Source organism: Triturus cristatus, chromosome 2_2, assembly GCF_964204655.1.
Source record: "Triturus cristatus chromosome 2_2, aTriCri1.1, whole genome shotgun sequence".
Lineage (NCBI taxonomy): Eukaryota > Metazoa > Chordata > Amphibia > Caudata > Salamandridae > Triturus > Triturus cristatus.
The window spans coordinates 848257971-848277333 of NC_140582.1; the positions used below are offsets into that span (position 1 = coordinate 848257971).

General features: G+C 43.8%; 1 protein-coding gene across 9 annotated transcripts in view; it reads left to right on the plus strand.

Moving 5' to 3' along the window:
* The window catches only part of APBB2 (amyloid beta precursor protein binding family B member 2), a 1135523-nt gene that overhangs the window by 696586 nt on the left and 419574 nt on the right, over window positions 1-19363 (plus strand). For all 9 annotated transcript variants that reach the window (XM_085642196.1, XM_085642193.1, XM_085642198.1 and 6 more), the window contains one exon: window positions 2286-2494. In XM_085642196.1, coding sequence (XP_085498322.1) covers window positions 2286-2494 — 209 coding nt within the window. The remainder of the gene's footprint in view (window positions 1-2285; window positions 2495-19363) is intronic.

A 19363-nucleotide genomic window follows, 5' to 3' on the forward strand; every position in this document is an offset into this window, starting at 1 on the left:
TATCCTGGTGCACTGTAAGGTCATCATTTACTATGCTTTAAAAGCTAATACAATGGAATGTATCATGAAAACGGTGCTGTAGAATGCGTCATTTTTTAATACCCCCTCCCCCAAACCTCCTTTAGTGGTTGGGCTCACTCGCTGCACCCACTATGCAGAGGCTGGTCTGGCAAAATTTTCCAGGGCTGCTTTGGTTTCCCAGCCCGGCCCTGGCTGCAGAGAACTCAGTTGAACCCAACAGTCACACCCTATGGTTGCAGAAAACTCAGTTGAGACCAATAGTCACACCCTATTCCCTCAATATCAAGCTGATTGCTTTATATCCGAGTAAGGTCTTCTCTTTATTGTGAACACCCAACTATGAAGAATCACGTGATTGTATGAAATACTTTCCTCTCGCGGCTCCTCTCGCGGCTTTGTTACAACCTCTTCTGTTAATTTACTGATTGAAGTAGCTTAGGCACAGGACAGAAATCCGACTTTTTTTTTCTCTCATCGCACGTATTAATTGTAATTCTAACTGTAATTTAAACTGTCAATTTATTTTAATTGTTTGCCAGCTAATTGCCTTTTTTCTTGTGATGTTCGTCTTTGTTTTCATAATTCTGTGTAGAAAAACATAGAGCAACATGTCAGAGATGAATTTGAGTGCATTAAAAGGAAGCTGGTTGTTTGGAAAATCTTTAACTTGCTTAAACATCGCCAAGTCAATCTTTGTTTAAGCTTATGCTAAAATGTGTAGAGAGTATTTGGAGAGTGGGAGTGGAGTGCACCTAGGGAAGATACTGTAGCTTTAAGGATTGACAGATCAAAACTGTTAAAGTCCTCCATTGGCTAAGGTTTTAGATTCCTTTGTGTGACATTTTCATAATTTGAGTGTAATTAGGAGTGACATTTTAATGACTAAGAGTGACACTTTCTCACAAGCAAAATCAAGCAATGAAGATGAGGGAAAAATAATATCAGGAATGACAACCATTTCAGCAATGAAAAACTCTAAGAAGATCTTTAAACTACTGCAAAGCACCCTAAATCAGGAGTGTCCGGCGTACACATTACCGCCAGCCAGGACGCAGTATTAGACTTAACTATAGTACTGCGTAGTCAGCCCTAATAAAAATGATTACCGAGCACTGCTGAGTGGTGGCCGCCCCGGTCAGGCGCCATTACTTGCTGACCAGCCCGTAGCACCAGATTCCTCCAGCAGGCTGATTCCTCCAGCAGGCTGATTCCTCCAGCAGGCTGATTCCTCCAGCAGGCTGATTCCTCCAGCAGGCTGATCCCTCCAGCAGGCTGCTGCTGTCATGGTGAAATACAAACACCAGCCTTTTAACTAAGTGATGTCGCTGCCGGCTGTGCTGAAAGTTGGACCGTAACCAGTGTGGTCACCACACGCTAGAGCTATATTTAAGCAAATTTGTAGCTCAACTAGAGCACTCACTTAATTGCTTTTACTGTTGAGACAATTCGTAACTGGCCGCCTCGTTGTGGCCGCAGCGACTGCACCCTTGGCAAACAGCAGTTCGGGCATGAGTCTGAGCCTAGCTCATCAGCTGCTGCGCTTGTGCTCTGAGCTGCTGAACCACTCACTCAGCTGCCGGTGCTCTGGTGGTTCAAACGGCTCCCTCCAGTTGCGGGATCATTCTTAAACAACGCAGTACGTAACGAGCAGCGCTGCCACTGCAGCCGCTGCCTGGCAAAATGTTATTCATTAACTGGCCACTCGTCACGCTGCCGCGAAGGCAGCAGGACATGACGTCACGCCCTCCTGTTGTGTGTGTCACAAACCTCACCCCTAGGCTGATTGTTTTCATAGTAGCGGTTGGCCATTCAGATTCGGCAGTGAATGTATTGAAATATGCGGGGTGAATGATCCCTATATTGTTACATTGTAACCAGATTATCAGCTGCTAGAGCTGTGGTGGCTGAACCAGCCCCCTGGGAGCAGCGTGCATGGCGTGCTGCCACTCCAGTTTCAGTGCTTTATTATGGTGATTACCAGTGCTCCTTGACAGCTCAGGAGGCACTATTATGCGTGACTTAACATTTCAGTGCTGCGATGTGCTCACCCCACTGAAATGCGTTAGTCTAGAGCTTGATGCGTGGTACTTGGCAGGGCTGCGGGAAATTAAGGTATACATGTAGCTTTGTAAGCAAGCATTTTGAGAGCATGATATTGACTGTTAACAGAATCAATGTTTAATCAATGAAAGCACTCTGCAGCCGCAACACAATGCATTTTTTTTCATTTAAATCTTATAAAGTTTCTATTTTCTCTTTTTCAGCAGATCTATGGAATGACCACTCATTTCAAAATGATCCTGATTTGCCCCCTGGCTGGAAAAAAATCAATGACATTGCTGGAATCTACTACTGGCACGTACCAACGGGAGCAACACAGTGGGAACGCCCCATTTCGATATTAGCAGATTCCCATGGGTCCAGAAAAGGATCGCTAAGTTCTGGAAACTCCTCGCCCTCCCCGGAAAGTGAGGTATGATCTAGTTTACTGGAGTGATAATTAAATGCACTGATTTTTAGCTAACTATCTCCACTGTTGACTAGAATGTTTTTGACCTATTTCAACTTATCCGACCAGGACGTCATAAGTTACATTGTATTACTCACTAGTGATCTTCCTTGTATCACAGCGTTTCTGACATTTATCTAACTATACCAAATTACTTAACTCTATTCTTTTTGTTCATATCCTTTCTCTACTCTGCCCATCCGGCCAAGCTGGCATATATCTTCTTATGAAACAAAATTCCGTTTTTACTGCTGTGTTTTATTGATTGTGAAACAACCTTTCCAGGCCTCATCTGTTGCCCATGCCTCCTTTATCCAACCCTGCATAGCTATTGTCCTAGTATCACTTCTGTGAAGAGTTTGGTGTTAATAGGAACTATAAAGTCATCATGAAATGTCTATAGGCAAATATGAACGTATTCTAGTAGTCAGCTATTTTTAACTTTAGACTTCTAGGCTGCAATGTTATATATGTGTATGTATATATGTGTATGTAATATATGTATGTATGTATATATATTTTGTGTTCTCCAAGGTATTGGATTTGCTTCAGTCCACCTTGACGAGTGAGCAATGCAAGGGCTGCTGTGAAGTGCAGCTCGTGACGTCACAAGGAACAGGATACATTGATTTTCCGGTTCACGGCCCGGCGGATACTCAGTTCCTGAGGCTGGGACGTTAAGGGGACTCAAGGAAGCACTTTTGTTTTTTTCATCCATCAGGACTTTTACAATCGGACACACCGTGTTCTGTCCTCTCAAGCACCAATCGATTTGGACTGTCATTAACGAGTCCATCCCCATGCAGCATCTGTCCCGGTAAGGTGAACTCTGGGAGTTGCAGTGCCTACAACACTGCCTCTGATGTGCGGTCATGTGACTGGGGACTGCAAGTGCTTCCACCAATGGGATGGTACAGGACTATTTAAAACGTGGGTGGGGCAGCATCCTGTTGAACAGCGGCATCCGAAGAAGGCTGTTTGAGCCGAAATGCATCATGCCTTATGCTGTGAAATAAAAGGCTTCCGAAGATTTTCCCCGTGTGGCCTCTACCTTTCTCGACTGGAGGGTTTGGTGCATGTTTCCACATCAGCCAGAGGCGTGTTTTAGAGGCCCCGTTCAGCAAGTTGGCTGTAGCACTGCTGGTCTCTGCTGTTGCAGTTTTGTGCTCTCCTATGTATTGGATTTGCTTCAGCCCGCCTCGACGAGTGAGCAATGCAAGGGCTGCTGTGAAGTGCAGCTCGTGACTTCACGAGGAGCTGGATACATTGATTTTCCGGTTCACGGCCCGGCGGATACACAGTTCCTGAGGCTGGGACATTAAGGGGACTCAAGGAAGCACTTTTGTTTTTTTCATCCATCAGGGATTTTTACAATCGGACACACCGCGTTCTGCCCTGTCAAGCACCAATCCAGTTGGACTGTCATTAACGAGTTTATCCCCATGGTGCATCTGTCCCGGTAAGGTGAACTCTGGGAGTTGCAGTGCCTACAACACTGCCTCTGATGTGCGGTCATGTGACTGGGGACTGCAAGTGCTTCCACCAATGGGATGGTACAGGACTATTTAAAACGTGGGTGGGGCAGCATCCTGTTGAACAGCGGCATCCGAAGAAGGCTGTTTGAGCCGAAATGCATCATGCCTTATGCTGTGAAATAAAAGGCTTCTGAAGCTATTCCCCGTGTGGCCTCTACCTTTCTCGACTGGAGGGTTTGATGCATATATATATATATATATATATGTATGTATGTATGTGTGTGTATATATATATATATATATATATCTTTATTGACAAAATATTTCCTTCCACCCCAATAAGTTAGTGCTGTGATTTTAAGTTCCCAATGTGTGCAAACATGCTGTGTGCTGTATTTGTTGCTGTTTCACTTCCACTCTGCATTCCTTGATGTGGTGGGAAAAAAGTCAAAGGAGTATATTAGCTGGTTGGTGCCTAATATACTCCAGTGTTATAATGTCCAAAGGTGGGTTGCACTCCATCTCCCTCTTTTTGGGAAAAATGAATAAAAAACTGACAGTTCCTGGATTGCATCAAAGTTCTAGGCTGCCTCCTCAAACACTGTACATTTAATAGTGCTCCTGTTTATGTCATCCTCTGTACCTTGAACTCAAACAGATCATAAAAATCTTATCTGATAGAGACATCTAGCCGCAGATTCCTTACCATGAATTGCCCAGGTGTCAGACTGGATCCAGAAGATTTTTCTTTAAGCAATACGCATGCGCGCCGGTAGGTGGCGCCTATCGGTTCCACGTGATGTCGTAGGCCTTGTCTGCGCTATTGTGGCATCTGCACCATCTATATAGGCACCACCTTGGCACGCTGACGTCCATTCTTTTCTATCCGTGCCAGTGCAGATCCGTGAAGAGAACTATCCTCTGTCACTTTTTGACAGGCTTTATTTCAACATTTTGTCAAACCCTTTTTTGGTGTGTAGGTTTTTCCTAACATGTCCAAGAAGACGTCTGGGTTCAAGCCGTGCATCGCCTGTCACTGCGCCATGTCGATGACTGACCCACACTTAGTTTGTCTCTGGTGACTGGAGCGCGACCACGACTCGAAGTCGTGCTCCGACTGCCGGGCCGTGGCTCCGAAAGCTTTGAGGGAACGGTCCCTAAAGCTGCCTGCAGCCCAGGGCTTGGCAACACGTCATTCTCCTATGAGGTTTCGTTCACGGTCCCGGTAGAGAGGAAGGTCCAGGCACTGTTCTATGGGTCCAATGTCTTCATTCTTCCACTCAAAGTCGTTGAGTCAGTCAGGTAAGAGGCACAAAAAACACAAGAAGTCGAAGCAATCTTCGACTTCTCCCCATCCGTCGGTCGACGCAATGGAGGAGTCTCGGCTTTCTTGACCTTGTTCCTCTGAACCTGCGCCTCGGTTGACTCCGTGCTACCCCCACCTTCCTGGTAGCCGTATCGACCCCACCCAGCTCACAGAATTTTATGACACCATGCACCTCATATTTGGGTGGTCTGACCCTACCGGCACGCCTTAGGTCCCAGGTGGCTCACAGGGGGCTCCATCGGGTTCCGAGCCGGTGGCTCAAGCCCTGGTGCCAACGCCCCCCAACCCCATGGATCCGGTGATAAATTTCGACCAATGCCGGTTATGCCATTGTGACCTTCCTCTGCCCTGACACTGAGACTCCCAATGCTGGTGGCACCTTCCGGCGGCCCCAGCCTAATTCTCCTCCCAGATGACCCAGAGCCGGATTGACGCTTACTGGCACCGACTGAACCCTTAGGTCCTAGGTCAGCCTTATTCTGAAGGGCTAGGAATGGAAGAAGATAGAGAGGGGTTGCTGGATTCTTTACTAGACCAGCCTCATCAGTGCATGGACTGTAATAAAAAATTGGGTGCGGCAAAAGGACTGGATATCTCTCCAGATTCTGCTCTGCTTTCTCCCCCTACCATGGCTATGGAGGAGGCAGCATCATTAGCTATGGTGGTGCGAAGGGCAGGTGAGGTCCTGGACCTTCAGCTCCCTTCCGTGGCAGTCAAGATGAATATCTTGATAGAGGACCTGCAGCCAGGTGTCTCCTCCTCGGAACCCTTGCTGCCCTTCAACAAGGCCATCTGGGAACCTGGACCAATCCCAGCTCCTCTGAATAGGGCAATCGCCTGTTGCCATCCCCTGCACAGGGCGACCCAAATTTCCTCAACGACCACGCTACCCCCAAGAGATTGGTGGTCCAAGCCTCTACTTCCCACAGCACGTTCCCTTCCTCACCCCTGAACAGGGAGTCCAAGAGGCTGGACAGTTGGGGTAAAAAAAATCAATTTCTTCCACGAGCCTTGCATTGCGGTCGGTGAACACTGCATGCCTATTGGGCCGTTACTCCTTATGGAAAATGGTTGTGCAAGTGCTGCCACTTGTCCCGGAGGAGACCCGGCCATCCTCTCCCAGACAGCATCAGATGGGAGAGATGGAGCAAAGTTCGACATTTGCTGTGGTCTCGACACGCTGGGAAGAGTGATTTCATAGACGGTGACTGTTCAACCCCAAGCCTGGTTGAGGACTTATGGCTTTTCAGGGGATGTCCAGGCCTCTCTCATGGGCATGCCCTTTGATGGCACTTGTCTCTTTGGAGACAAGGCAGACATTGCACTGGAGCGCTTTAAGGACTCACGGGCTATGGCCAAGTGATGGCGGGCTATGGCGGGTGATGTGCCACACATCACCCGCCTGCCTTTCGCCCCTTTCGTGGCTATGTAAGGGGCTTTCAGCTGCACCAGCCATATCGCGGCCAGAAGATTGCACCAGTTCAGCAAGCTATGCTCGGTCGTGGGGTAGGCTCATTCCAACCCAGTGGGTCAAGCAGCCAGCGCTCAGGTTAATCCATCTTCCCCCTGAAGCTTTAGCCTCCAAACCGTCCTAGTCCGGCCCTTCCAGATCATAGGCAGTCAGTTGGTGTCAGGATCAGCCATCACTGGCAGAACATCACTTCGGACAGGTGGGTTCTACAGATAGTCCAAAGGGTCTACTCCCTCCCCTTCGAGACTACTTCTCCCTCTTCCTTGATGCCTCCAACTTATGATTGGCTTCCTGTGCTGCCTACTCATTGGCGCTACCTGCGGTTTACGATAAGGCAGGAGCACTTTCAGTTCACCATACTCCTCTTTGGCCTTACTAGCGCCCATCAGTTGTTCACTAAGGTGATGGCGGTGGTCGTAGCTCATCTGCGCAGATCAGAGGTGTCAGTCTTCGCCTATCTTGATGACAGGCTGTTGAAGGCGGGCTCGCCTCAGGCTGTCTCCCACCTTCAGACTATGGCGCACCTCCTGCATGTGCTGGAGTTCACTATCAGTGTGCCAAAGTTACACTTGACTCCCTCTCAGACACTCCTTTTCATATGAGCTGTTATGGACACAGTGCAGTCTAGGGCATGTCCTCCCGAATGGTGAGTCCAGGATATTCAGGCTAAGATACCACTGTTTCAGGCTCTATCCTGTATTATGGTGGAGGCGACTCAGGCTGCTGGGCCTCCTGACCTCCTGCATCCTGCTAGTGATGCATGCTAGATAGCTTATGCAGGCTCTGTAGTGGGACTTGAAGTCCAGTGGGCGCAGCATCAGGGGAATCTCTCCAACATGGTCCAGATGTCAGAGGGAAATGCACAAAACCTGTTATGGTGGCTGACCAACCGCAATTGGGTTAGAGGCAGACTCCTCTCTCTTCCCAAACAGACCACACAGTAGTGACAGATACGTCACTCCTGGGTTTGGGTGGGTATCTGTGAGAGGTGGAGATCAGAGGACTCTGGTCTGTGGCGGAATCCGGGCTCCACATCAACTTGCTGGAGATCTTAGCGATTTGCTTGGCATTGAAAGACTTTATTCCTTCGGTCAAGAGAAAGCTGGTTCAAGGTGAGGTTGCTTTGTCAAGAGGCCCTGCTCAATGGACATGGCTGGAACAGCAGGGCATATCCCTGGTGGTTCAACACCTTGCAGGTTCTCTGAACGCCAGTGCAGACGACTCAGTCATCAATGCCTGGCGGATCACGAATGGCATCTCCATCTGGAGGTGGCACAATGTCTCTTTCAACAGAGGGGAGAGCATTGGTTAGATTTGTTCCCCTCTGCCGAAAACACGCAATGTCAGCAGTTTTGCACCCTGGAGTTTCCATGACGGCCCTTGCCCAGAGATGCTTTTTATCTCAAGTGGAGCTCAGGCCTCGTATATGCCTTTCCACCCATACCATTCCTGTCAAGAGTGCTCAAGAAGATCAGGAGCCACCAAGCCCAAGTCATTCTTGTGGCTCCGGACTGGGCATGGAGAGTGTAGTATCCTGAGCTTTTCTAACTGAGCATCAATCATCTGATCAGGCTGCCTCTACGGGAGCATCTTCTGTTGCAGGAGAGGGTCCTCCACTCAAACCTGTCAACTATACGCCTTCTTGCATGGAGAATGAGTGGCAGGAGTTGATAGCATTCAACCTTCCTCCTGAAGTTTGCAATGTTATTTTGGCGGCCAGGCGACCCTCCTCCAAGACTGTTTATGCCTGCCGGTAGAACAGGTTTGTAAAATATTGTACAGAAAGGTATCTTAATACTCTTTCTGCTTCCTTTTCTCAAGTTTTGCTTTTTGTTTTGACCCTTGCTCAGCAGGTCTTCGCACTGGGCACTCTCAAAGGATACCTTTTGGCCCAGTCTGCCTTCCTGAAACTGCCATACCAACCCTCATTATTTAAATCTCACCTTTCTAATGAGCGCTCCATTTGGACCTCTGCACAATTGCCCCGTCCAGCTGCTTACTATCAAAACAGCCTTCTTAGTGATAGTGACATCTGCCAGGAGGGTGAGTGAATTGCAGGCTCTGTCATCCAAGCCTCCTTACCTGGCCAACTTCCCTGATAAGTTGGTGCTTTGCACTAGGGACTCTTTCTTACCAAAAGTGATAACATCTTTCCATGTGGCAATCTGTCACCTTGCCCACTTTCTACGCTCCTCTGCCCACCTCTAAGCAAGAGGAGCGACTCCGCCGCCTGGACCCAAAAAGAGTGTTGTCATTCTACCTTGACTGCACTAAAGAGTTCCGGGGGGACGACCAACTCTTCATGCAGTACTTTGGAACAAAGAAGGGTCTGCAACGGAAGAGGACTATCTCGTGATGGGTTGTCCTCTGTATCAAAATGTGCTACGTTTGAAAAATAACTACCTAGGCAATTCTTGTAAGTAGCAGCTGTAAGTCTTTTCTATCTAGTAGTCACAACAGTTTAAGCAGTGAGACGAAAAATGAAAATTCTAGTTCTTTTTTAATTATAAGTTTTTGGTACATTCACAATTAAAAACAAATTTATTATATACATAGTAAAAAATCATGACAAATAATAAAATAGATTGTAGGTTACATAGGGATAAAGAATAAACAAATGTGGTGGCACAACTGTATGTTATTCGACGCGCGTTTCGGCGTAGTTAACGCCTTCGTCAGGAAAAATAAGGCCACAATTCCTGTAATGTAAAAACAAATATAAAAATTCTAAATCATATTTCGTCACTGCCAATATATATACATATTTGTTACAATTTCTCTTATTATTGAGTTTAACATATCTCAAGTCTGACTAAATTATTTGATTTAATAAACAGATGGTATGCCTTCAATCACAAAATTATAGTGGTGACTTTGTTACAACAATAATGAGTTCAATCACACAATGAAGAGAACAATATCTGTAACATCACTATCATGAAGATACAATAGAACTATTAAAACAGTATATTTCATTCTTTAACTTTTCAACATGTTGCTAATTAGTTGTAATTTTTGCAAGAAGATAGAGTAGTGAGAAAATATAGAGCAGATAGTAGTATTCTCGATTAGTTTAAGATAGAGGATAATTCATCACATGTCTACCTGTGCTTCAAGATTCAAACGTGGGGTTTCCAGGAATTTAAGTAGGTTATTTTTCTTGTAAGTGAATACCTATTAATGTAGAACACATTGTTATGTTTAGCTGTATATACTAGAAGCCATCTTATTTATTCTAATTTAGACAATGGTGATTGATACCTTGATAGATGTTTATTCATTCAGTTATAGTTGGTATTGAGGGGGGATGGCTATTCTTTTATATTCTGCATTGTGATAAATCCATGAAAATAGCACAACCTAAGGCGATAGAAATTAGAGAATATATAACTAGCTGATGTTTAAAGATGGATGAGATAGCACCGCTAGTTTTCTAGTTAGCGCTGTTATTGCGTTACCTTATTCGGTGGAAGTCTACGAATGGATGACAGTTCTTTAATACTTCATTACGAACAGTTCATGTATATATTAAAACCTAGTAAAATGAAAGCACGGGGATGTTCAGATGACTGTTATATGTATCTAAACCAAATAGTGAGGCTAGGTTTGTAGTTAATGTGTTTACCGCATTACCTGGTATATGGTAAGTTCTTGCAAGTGCCGAGTCTTGATAAAATGGTTGATGTATAAAACGGTGGCAGTAGGGGCGTAACAGGTATGATATAACCTAGGAATTGGAAATAACACGGATGAAGTCAAATTATAATGTGGGGGGAAGATGTGAAAATCAGAATGATTACTGTGTTGTTAGTACAGAAAATATATGCCGCTAGTCGTCTACCAAGTGGGGAGGAGTGTCGCTCTTTGGGTAATACTTGAATCAGATGTTTTAATATGATTCATATGTGCGCGGTGGATATCATTATAAAGTTGTTTGAAGATGCCGCGTTTGATAGTTGTTAGCAGGGCGTGGTCGTGTTACATCAAATATAAGAATGTTTATAGATCGATCTAAACAGGCTTACTTTAACATTAGGGACGCTTGAAAAGTAGGCCGTGCCATTTGTAATAATGTTATACAATGCTGTGTTAGTATGTTACAAGAAGACGTGGTCACATTATATCTACGCGCAAAGAGGATGGTGAGCGATTGTATAAAGATGGAGAAGACTTATGTTGGTATCTAAAATACCAACAGTGTCAGGCTGGCTCTTAGTAACTCAGTCGCGTGATCTTTTTTTCTCATCAAAGTTTTGAGGTTCTATTAAGTAGCGAACAAGCTTACCTTCGTGCTAGACGCGTTTACGATGTCGACCGGGCTCTGTGGATGATGGTTGAAACAATGTATCTCTGTGTGTCCCGCCTATATATTGGTTCTCGTCTTTTTGAGCGATGCCTTCTAATTGGTGCAATTCTAGAGCATGACGTATAGGGCTTTCGTTGCTCTAATGGCGTTAGGCTACGTATACCGCTTTGTTAAAGTGGCGTGTTGCTATTGGATGAAGTAGTTAACCTATCAGTGCAGCGTATCGCTTTTCGAGTCGCGTTTTAATGCGGCGTGAAAAAAGGGCGCGTAACGGGGTCATTAACACGTGGTGGTCTCTCCCATGTCTTATTTTGTACTTTTATCGTCTAGATCGTATTTAAAAAATATGTGTAGATGGCAAACGATTACTGCCACCATATTATATGGTAAAGTATATCATGTATCACATTAGTCGCATAGTGTAAAGCCTAATCGTTATTGAGAGTTGTTTTTCCCATTAGCTAAACAATGAGTTTTTAACTTTTCATGTTATGGTATACCATAGCTGTAACGATGAATTGATCAGTACAGCACAAATTTATATTATAGGGTAATTTCTACGGAAAGAATTTGGAAGGGGAGCCTATCGTCCATTATATTATTTTTGGGGAGGGAATTTCTCAGAGTTTTCTTAGATTATAGAATTTCCTAATTTTGGGGATGTATCACAGCATGGGATCGAAGGTGTATGCATTTTGTATAGGGAAGGCTGACGGATTAAAAGGTACTTTAGATGATTGCATTTTCCCATGGTAATTCATTGTTGAGACCATTTTTAAAAGTGTTTAATGAAAAAATCCAAAAGACTTCCCGTTTCTTGCGAATTTTGGTTCCATATGTTTCATCTGGTATATTAATTTTCTCTAAAATACGCCAGCGGATGTCTTCTGGTTTGTGTTGAAGTTCTAAGAAGTGTTTTACCAGAGGGGCTGTTAGTTTTTTAGTCTTTATGGCTGAGCGATGTTCGGATATTCTGGTTTGTATTGCTCTTGATGTTTCTCCCACGTAGCCTAATTGGCATGCACAGAGAATTAGGTACACTACGTTTTGTGTTTTACAGTTCCACATCTGTGTTGCCTGAATTGTAAAGCCATTATGTATTAGTGTCTCACCTGGAATGATGAGATCACATGATTTACAATTAGTACATTTAAATGTTCCTTTAATGGGGCGTTGCCCATCAATGGATTTCTGTATGTAATGAGATTTGGTATCATCATCTTCAAATTTAGAATGTACTAAGATGTCTTTAAGGTTTTTGTTCCTGCGGTGGGCATATAGAGGTTTTTCTAGTTTGGTGGTATTAGTGGAGCTGCAATTCAAAATGTGCCAATTTTTGTTAATGATGTATTTTACTTTAGCATTCAAAGTTGAATGCCTTGTTATACATACCAATTGTTTTTGTTCTTGCATTTTCTCTTTTCGCAGTAGGAAGTCTCTATCGTAGAATCTAGCTCTTTTATATGATTCTCTTATGAGGCGATGGGGGTAGCCTCTTTCTAGAAATTTGGTCTTCATGATGGTAGCTTGTTTATCAAAGTCTGAAAGGTTAGAGCAATTCCGTCTAACTCTTAAGAATTGTGAAAAGGGAATACTTTGTTTCTGACTGCGAGGGTGATAGCTTTGGAAATGTAGTAGAGTGTTTCTCGCAGTTGGTTTGATATGGAGGTCTACTTCTAGTAGTCCTGATCGGTTTATGATGTTGATATCTAAAAATTCGACTTGATCATTGCTACTGTTACTAGTGAATTTCAAGTGAGGGTCTGTTAGGTTAAGCCATTGAATGAATTCAGGGAGTGTGTCGTCCCCACCAGTCCAGATAAAAAAGATGTCATCAATGTATCTGGACCAGTGGGTCACAGATTCGAAAAAGGGGGCTACTTCATTGTAAATAAATTTGGATTCCCATCTTGCCATGTAGATATTGGCTATAGATGGGGCTACAGATGCTCCCATACTAACGCCTTTGGTTTGGCGAAAAAGGTGATTTCCAAATGAGAAGATATTTTCGGTGAGTACGATTTGTAGGCACTCTTTAATGAATGGTTTAGAGCAAGGTATTTTAAATGCATCTATAAACCAGTCAGTAGCTTCTATTGCTTCTTGTTGTGGGATGTTGCTGTATAGCGACTCGATGTCGAGGGTCACTAATACATCATGATTACAGTTGAAGGTTAGATGTTCAACTTTGTTGATTATGTCTCTTGTGTCTTGCACATAGGATGTGATTTGAGAGATGTAGGGTCTTAGCTGATTATCTACAAATTTAGATAAAGGTTCTGTGACTGTGCCGATAGTGGAAACTATCGGTCTATATGGGGGGTTATTAAGGCTTTTATGGATTTTTGGTACTCCATATATACATGCCGTTTTGCTTTTTGAGGAGTTGAGATAATCATATTCTTTGGTCGTAATGTATTTTTCATCCAGGGCATGGGTTGTTAGAGTTAATATTCTTTTTTCTATTTCAAAAATAGGGTTAGTTTGTATTTTTGAGTAGAAAGTGTTGTCTTGTAGCATATTGAGCATCTTATTTTTGTAGTCGTCAGTGTCTAAGACGACAATTCCGCCACCTTTATCGCAGCATTTTATTGTTAAGTGCTTATTTCTTATTAAACTATACATTGCTGTGAATTCTTGTTTGTTCAGATTGTAGGCTGGTTTGGGAATGAATTTTAGATCTTGTTCAAGTTGTTTGAGGACCGTGTTCTCAAAAGTTGATACCTCTGGTCCTAGTTGCTCTAATGTAGGGGTGAATGTGGACGGTAGTCTTAATTTACTCACATTGGGATCTAAATCTGTATTCTGTTCATTGTTCACAAAGAACTTGTTAAGTCTAATTTTTCTAAAGAATGAAAAGATGTCTTGGAAAAGTTCAAATGTATTGGCCGATGTGTGGGGAACAAAAGAGAGGCCTTTGGATAGAAGGTCTATAGCGGGAGATTCTAGTTGGTGGGATGACAAATTGAAGATGGGAATTACATTCCGCTTTTCCAATATTGCCTGTTTCTTGTCTCTAATAGGTGTTGGGGATCTGGTTGGTAATGATGCCCCTGGTAGTTCCCTCTGGATTGGGGTTGCGTTTGGAATCGGACTCTTTGTTTGCCTCTGCCTCTCCCTCGTTGTCCTAAAAAAGGCTGATAAGAATTTTTTGGGTTGAAGGAACTATATGCATCCGGTGCATCATATGGATGGGATGGTCCCTCATTGTCGGAATCAGTGGTATCTGAAAAGGTCCTAACTTTCTGTTGTCTTGATGTTTGGTCATTTATGAAGTGGTTATGTTTGTAGAAATCTACATTGAGAAATGTGCTACGCCCTGGCCAAAAAGCAGCCTCCTGAAGGCTTAAGGGCTCATTCCACCAAGCTACCGCTGCTACCACAGCGTTGCAACGTGGAGTTCCAGTCCTCAACATTTGTCATGCAGCAATGTGGGCATTCATGCACACGTTTACCAAGCACTACTACCTGGACAGTCAAGTCCGCAAGGACTGCCTTTTTGGCTGCTCTGTCCTGCAGGACTTCCTGGTCTAAACTTGTCCGCAGTCCCTCGTTTGGGGATGGTATTGCTTGGGTTTCTATTCAAAGGTAAGGAATCTACAGCCAGATGTCTCTATCAGATGGACAAGTTACTTACCTTTGGTAACGCCTTATCTGGTAGAGACATGCTCTAGCTTCAGATTCCTTACCGACCCACCCATTCTCCCTGCACTGTGGACAGGTTTCTAGAGTCAAGGCTGATCCCTTTCAGGGACCTATTTATTCAAAATACGCCAATGTCATTTCACTTCATGGCTCCGCGCTTCTGGGAGGAAAGTGGTGAAAAGTAACTGACATCAGCGCACCAAGGTGATGGCTATACAGGTAACGCAGAGGTCACAATGGCACAGACAACGCAGACGACATCACGCAGAGCCGACCGACACCACTTCCGGCGTGCAGGGGTAGTGCTTAAACAAAAATCTTCCGGATCCTGTCTGACGCCTGGGAAATTCAAAGGTAATGATTCTGGAGCTAGCTTGTCCTTCACTTATAACTTTCACCTTTCCAGTCAGCCGACTCAGTGCAGGAAAGGGTCCTGAATATGAAGCTCAAAACTCAGCACCTAGCCTATTACCAAATACACCTTCCATCAAATCTGCAGCTTACTGCTCATCCTGATGGCACAATTCTCCGGTTACCAGCTCCACAGAATGAGGTGCTACTTGCCTGTGAGACTCTGTATCTGTTTCTCTGCCATCTGCACCACTGGCTTCTCTCTGATACTACCAATTCACCTGGTTTCAGATAGTCTTAGTTATCATCACCCAATGCACTCCGAGTAAGGACTGTTTAAGCACGGATAAACCTATACAAAGACACTTCGCAGTTGCTGACAACACCTGTAAGCTTTGGGGCGCAAGGAACTTGGGTGCAGATCCTTGGCCGGCTGAATGACAAGCAATTGAGTAGCCTTAGACAGTCTTCAAGTGGATGCAGTGTCCAGTTTGCCACTAGCTAGAAAAAAAAAATGTGGTCGTTTTGGTCATTTTGTGTACCACTGTGAGATCAGAGAACACCCCATCAGTAATTATACAATAAGGCAAATAGATGCTCCAGCACTGCTTTTGGGAATTATGCATGCCAAATCCTATAATTGCATCAAATCATTTCTTGTCTGGCCTATCCTTTTGTGTCTCAATGAACTATTACTGACTAGAAGGACAGTCGTCTGGCCCAAGCCATTGTGGAAGTCATCCTGTTCTTTTCCCCTTTACATTTTTATTCACATCAGCATCAACTATTTTTATCATTCTTAATTCCGCTGACATTTATGCTTCGATGTTCAATCCGTTTTATATGTTACTTCATAGCCTTCTTTGTTCGATTTATTTAGTCTGATAACAGGAAAAAGGAAGACAATGTATATGAGCAATTAGTAGGGTACGGTTCAAGTCACTTTGCATTTGCTTTTGGGCTTTCTATGGCCAAGAACCTCAGTTCATGTATCACAGATCCTAAATTATGCTCCTGCCCCAAAAAGAAGATTTTGCCACATAAAAACTCTGAAAAATGAAGTTATTAAAGCCTACGCTGGCAGCTCACGCTTCTCGGCAACAGCCATGAAATGTGAAACTCTTTGCCCCTAATGATTTGCTCCACAGAGATTTATTTTGCATTCCAGAAGGTCTTAAGAACTCAACTTTTTTCTACGAGTCTGAGTATAACTCTCTTTCCTGAGTCTTATCTGTTTTACTCAGTGCTAATAAAATCATTTGTACAAGTGTGCATTATTGATCATTATAATATTTGCCTGGAAGAAGGCGTGACGTTAAGGACGCCTCCACTGCTTTTGACTTGACAGTACAGCTGTGGTGCATATTTAGGGATCTTCCTCTCTAAGAACACGCATTATCAAGGTGCCATGCTAAATTCAGTTTCAGGAGTGGTTTCCAATTCGCCAGATTGATTTCACTGAAATTACCTCCTTAATGGCACATTTCTAAAACCAGCCTCCACCTTTACCACCCAAGATATTTTGGATCCGTCTTGGTCCACCCTTATGTATGGCCAGGCTGACGTTGCAGTTCAACACCAGCTCTCACACTCTTTAAACTCTGACTGACTTTCGGTTTCTAATCTCCTCTCATATTCTTAACACTCTGAACTATCCTTCATGCTCATCCACTACTAATCTCCCTCTTTTTCTAAACACTCTGGACCTTATTGGTGAGCAGAGGGTGCACAAGAGCTTCCTGTCCTGAGACCTAGACAAGGACCCCAACAACAATGCTCCTTCCATACCAGTTTACTGTAGTGTTATTTTCCAGTTGATGTTTTGCTTATGTTTTTCACCGGCTTTAAAATAGTGTCTGACTTCCTGGCTTTGACTACTGTTTGTATACTGTAAATCCTCCAATCCTCCCTGTTTTTGCATAAATCCCACGATATGATTTAGTTTCCTGAATTCAGGTGCTGCCTGTTTATTGATATTGTTGTTTACAGTTTCCAGTGACTTTTATTTGCCCACATATGAAATCCAGCAATCCAACTTTGTGTGATTATATTCTTAGGATTTCATCTCATGCCTTATGTCAACAGAAATATTCTTCATTACATTGGGGTGTGAAAATCAAGAGCGATAAGAAAAAGAAAGAAATGTGTGTTCTCTGAACACCAAATCAGTCAAGCTGCTTGCATATTGGTTATGCCCAAAGAAGCATATATGTAATCGATAGCAGGATTGTAGCAAATTCACCTTTTTTTTTATGGCCAACCCATATTTTTCGCATTTGTCCAGACCATGTTGTTGCTGGTTATGTGGTTCTGTGCACATTACCACTACTAAACATTTGTAAGTGGCTGTGATTCCCTCCTAAAGAATGCACGGTACATTTGAACTTCCTGTTTGACCTATTTAACTTGTAAATGGTGCCCATCATGCATAAGTGGCATGAAAAGTTATGTCATATGTGGGCTGCACCCATGTCACAAAAAACATATATTTCTGCCACGAGCACCATTGTGCTCTGATAAGATTGCAGTGACGTATGGCAGGGAAAACTGCCTTTGGCGTGTGGCAAAAGCCTATTTTATATATTCATAAATCACCCTTAAAGTATGCCTTGTAAACCGTCAGGGCATGGTGCTTACATATACAAATAGGAATACTGGAGATTTAGGTTAATGTGCCTTCACAGTGAAATAAGAGCCAAAAGCTATTTCACTCGGTAGGTCTGACTAGACTTTTCTCTAAAAGGCTTAGGTAGGATTAAAATCTTTATTTTCCTCCTCCTCGTAGGAAAGTACTAGAAAAATGCTTTAAAGTTATTTCCTGCTTTGGTTTAAAATTCTGAAGTCAGATTTTTGACAGCTTAAGCAGGGAAACTGACTGTAAAAATGCACTTTAGGGCGTCTGAGCCAGAACAGGCTTAAGACCAGGTCTGGCACTTATCACACCTCCAGAGCTGGAATAAATATCCTCGTTTGAGAGAACTTAACCACTGCTCAGAGGACAGTGTCCTGCGTAGCTTGCCTCTGCTCCCAGGAAAACCCAATGGATGTTAATTGTTGACCAGTTAGCAGGTATTGGATACTTGAAAGTGGATTCGAACAGGAGACCAAAAAAAGGGCAGCTTTAGCACTGCCTCTTTTGACTTGGAGGTGGCAGGGTGGGCGTCATATGTTTATTCCCAAGACCCCCTCCTAGACAGCCCATTCCCAATCACAGTAGGAAGGAAAACCAGTTCTGCTACCTGTCACACTTACAGAGCTGTAATAGCTGGAATACACATCTTTGTCTAGGAGAGGTAACAACTCTCGCTCAGATGACAATGGCTTTGCTCTGGGCTCAGGAAAGGCCAATGGGTGTTAACTGCTGACCACTTAGCAGGGATTAGCTAACTGGAAGTAGCCAGGAGAAGTGCCAGAACAAAGGGCAGCTTTAGCTATACCTCTTTTGAATTGGAGATGCTAAGGAGGGCTTCTTTTTATCCCCAGGATACTCTTAGATAGTTTTTAGGTCTTGCCTGGCGTTTCAGCGCAAAGCGCTGCTCGTTCGGCGAGATATTTTGTGGATGAGGGGTTTTCAGAAAGGGACTCGAAGCCCCGCCCCTCATTTCCATTGGCTTGTGTCACCGTTTATGCTAAACGGTGGCCTGCCATTGGAAATTAGGGTTTTTGGTTGATGCCCTTTCGCCTCCGATCCGGACTGGGTCACCTGCTTTGCTGCTGTCGCAAAGCACTTTCTTATCTTTATGGGGCCATGTGTTTCTAATTAGCTTGGAGGAGCGCACTGCTCCGACCTCTCAAAGGAAAACAATCTTGGTTTCGTCAAGATTTTTTTCCTTTGAGAGGTCGGGGCAGTGCGCGCCTCCACGCTAATTACAAACACATGGCCCCATAAAGATAAGAGATCGATCTCTCTACAGCGCTGCGAAACCCAGTGTGTGGGGTTTGTTCTATGCAGGAAAAAACACATAAAAGAAAATTAATTTTTAACTGATCCACAATTTAAAAGTATTGGTGACACCTGCTCATGTTGCCCATTCATGCTGCCCTCCATGTTGGCAAATGTTGGTTGCATACACTTCGTATCACTTGTTGTAAAGCACAACTTTATGTGTTGATGGGAGACTTAGCGCATATAAGTGGAGTAGCAAGCCTACGTACAGTGCTTTGAAACAACAGAATAAGGGTATAATAAGTAGAAGTATAATTTCCTTTTCCTTAAATGAGATTCAGCAATTACGTGCATAATGGAGAAAGCAGTATA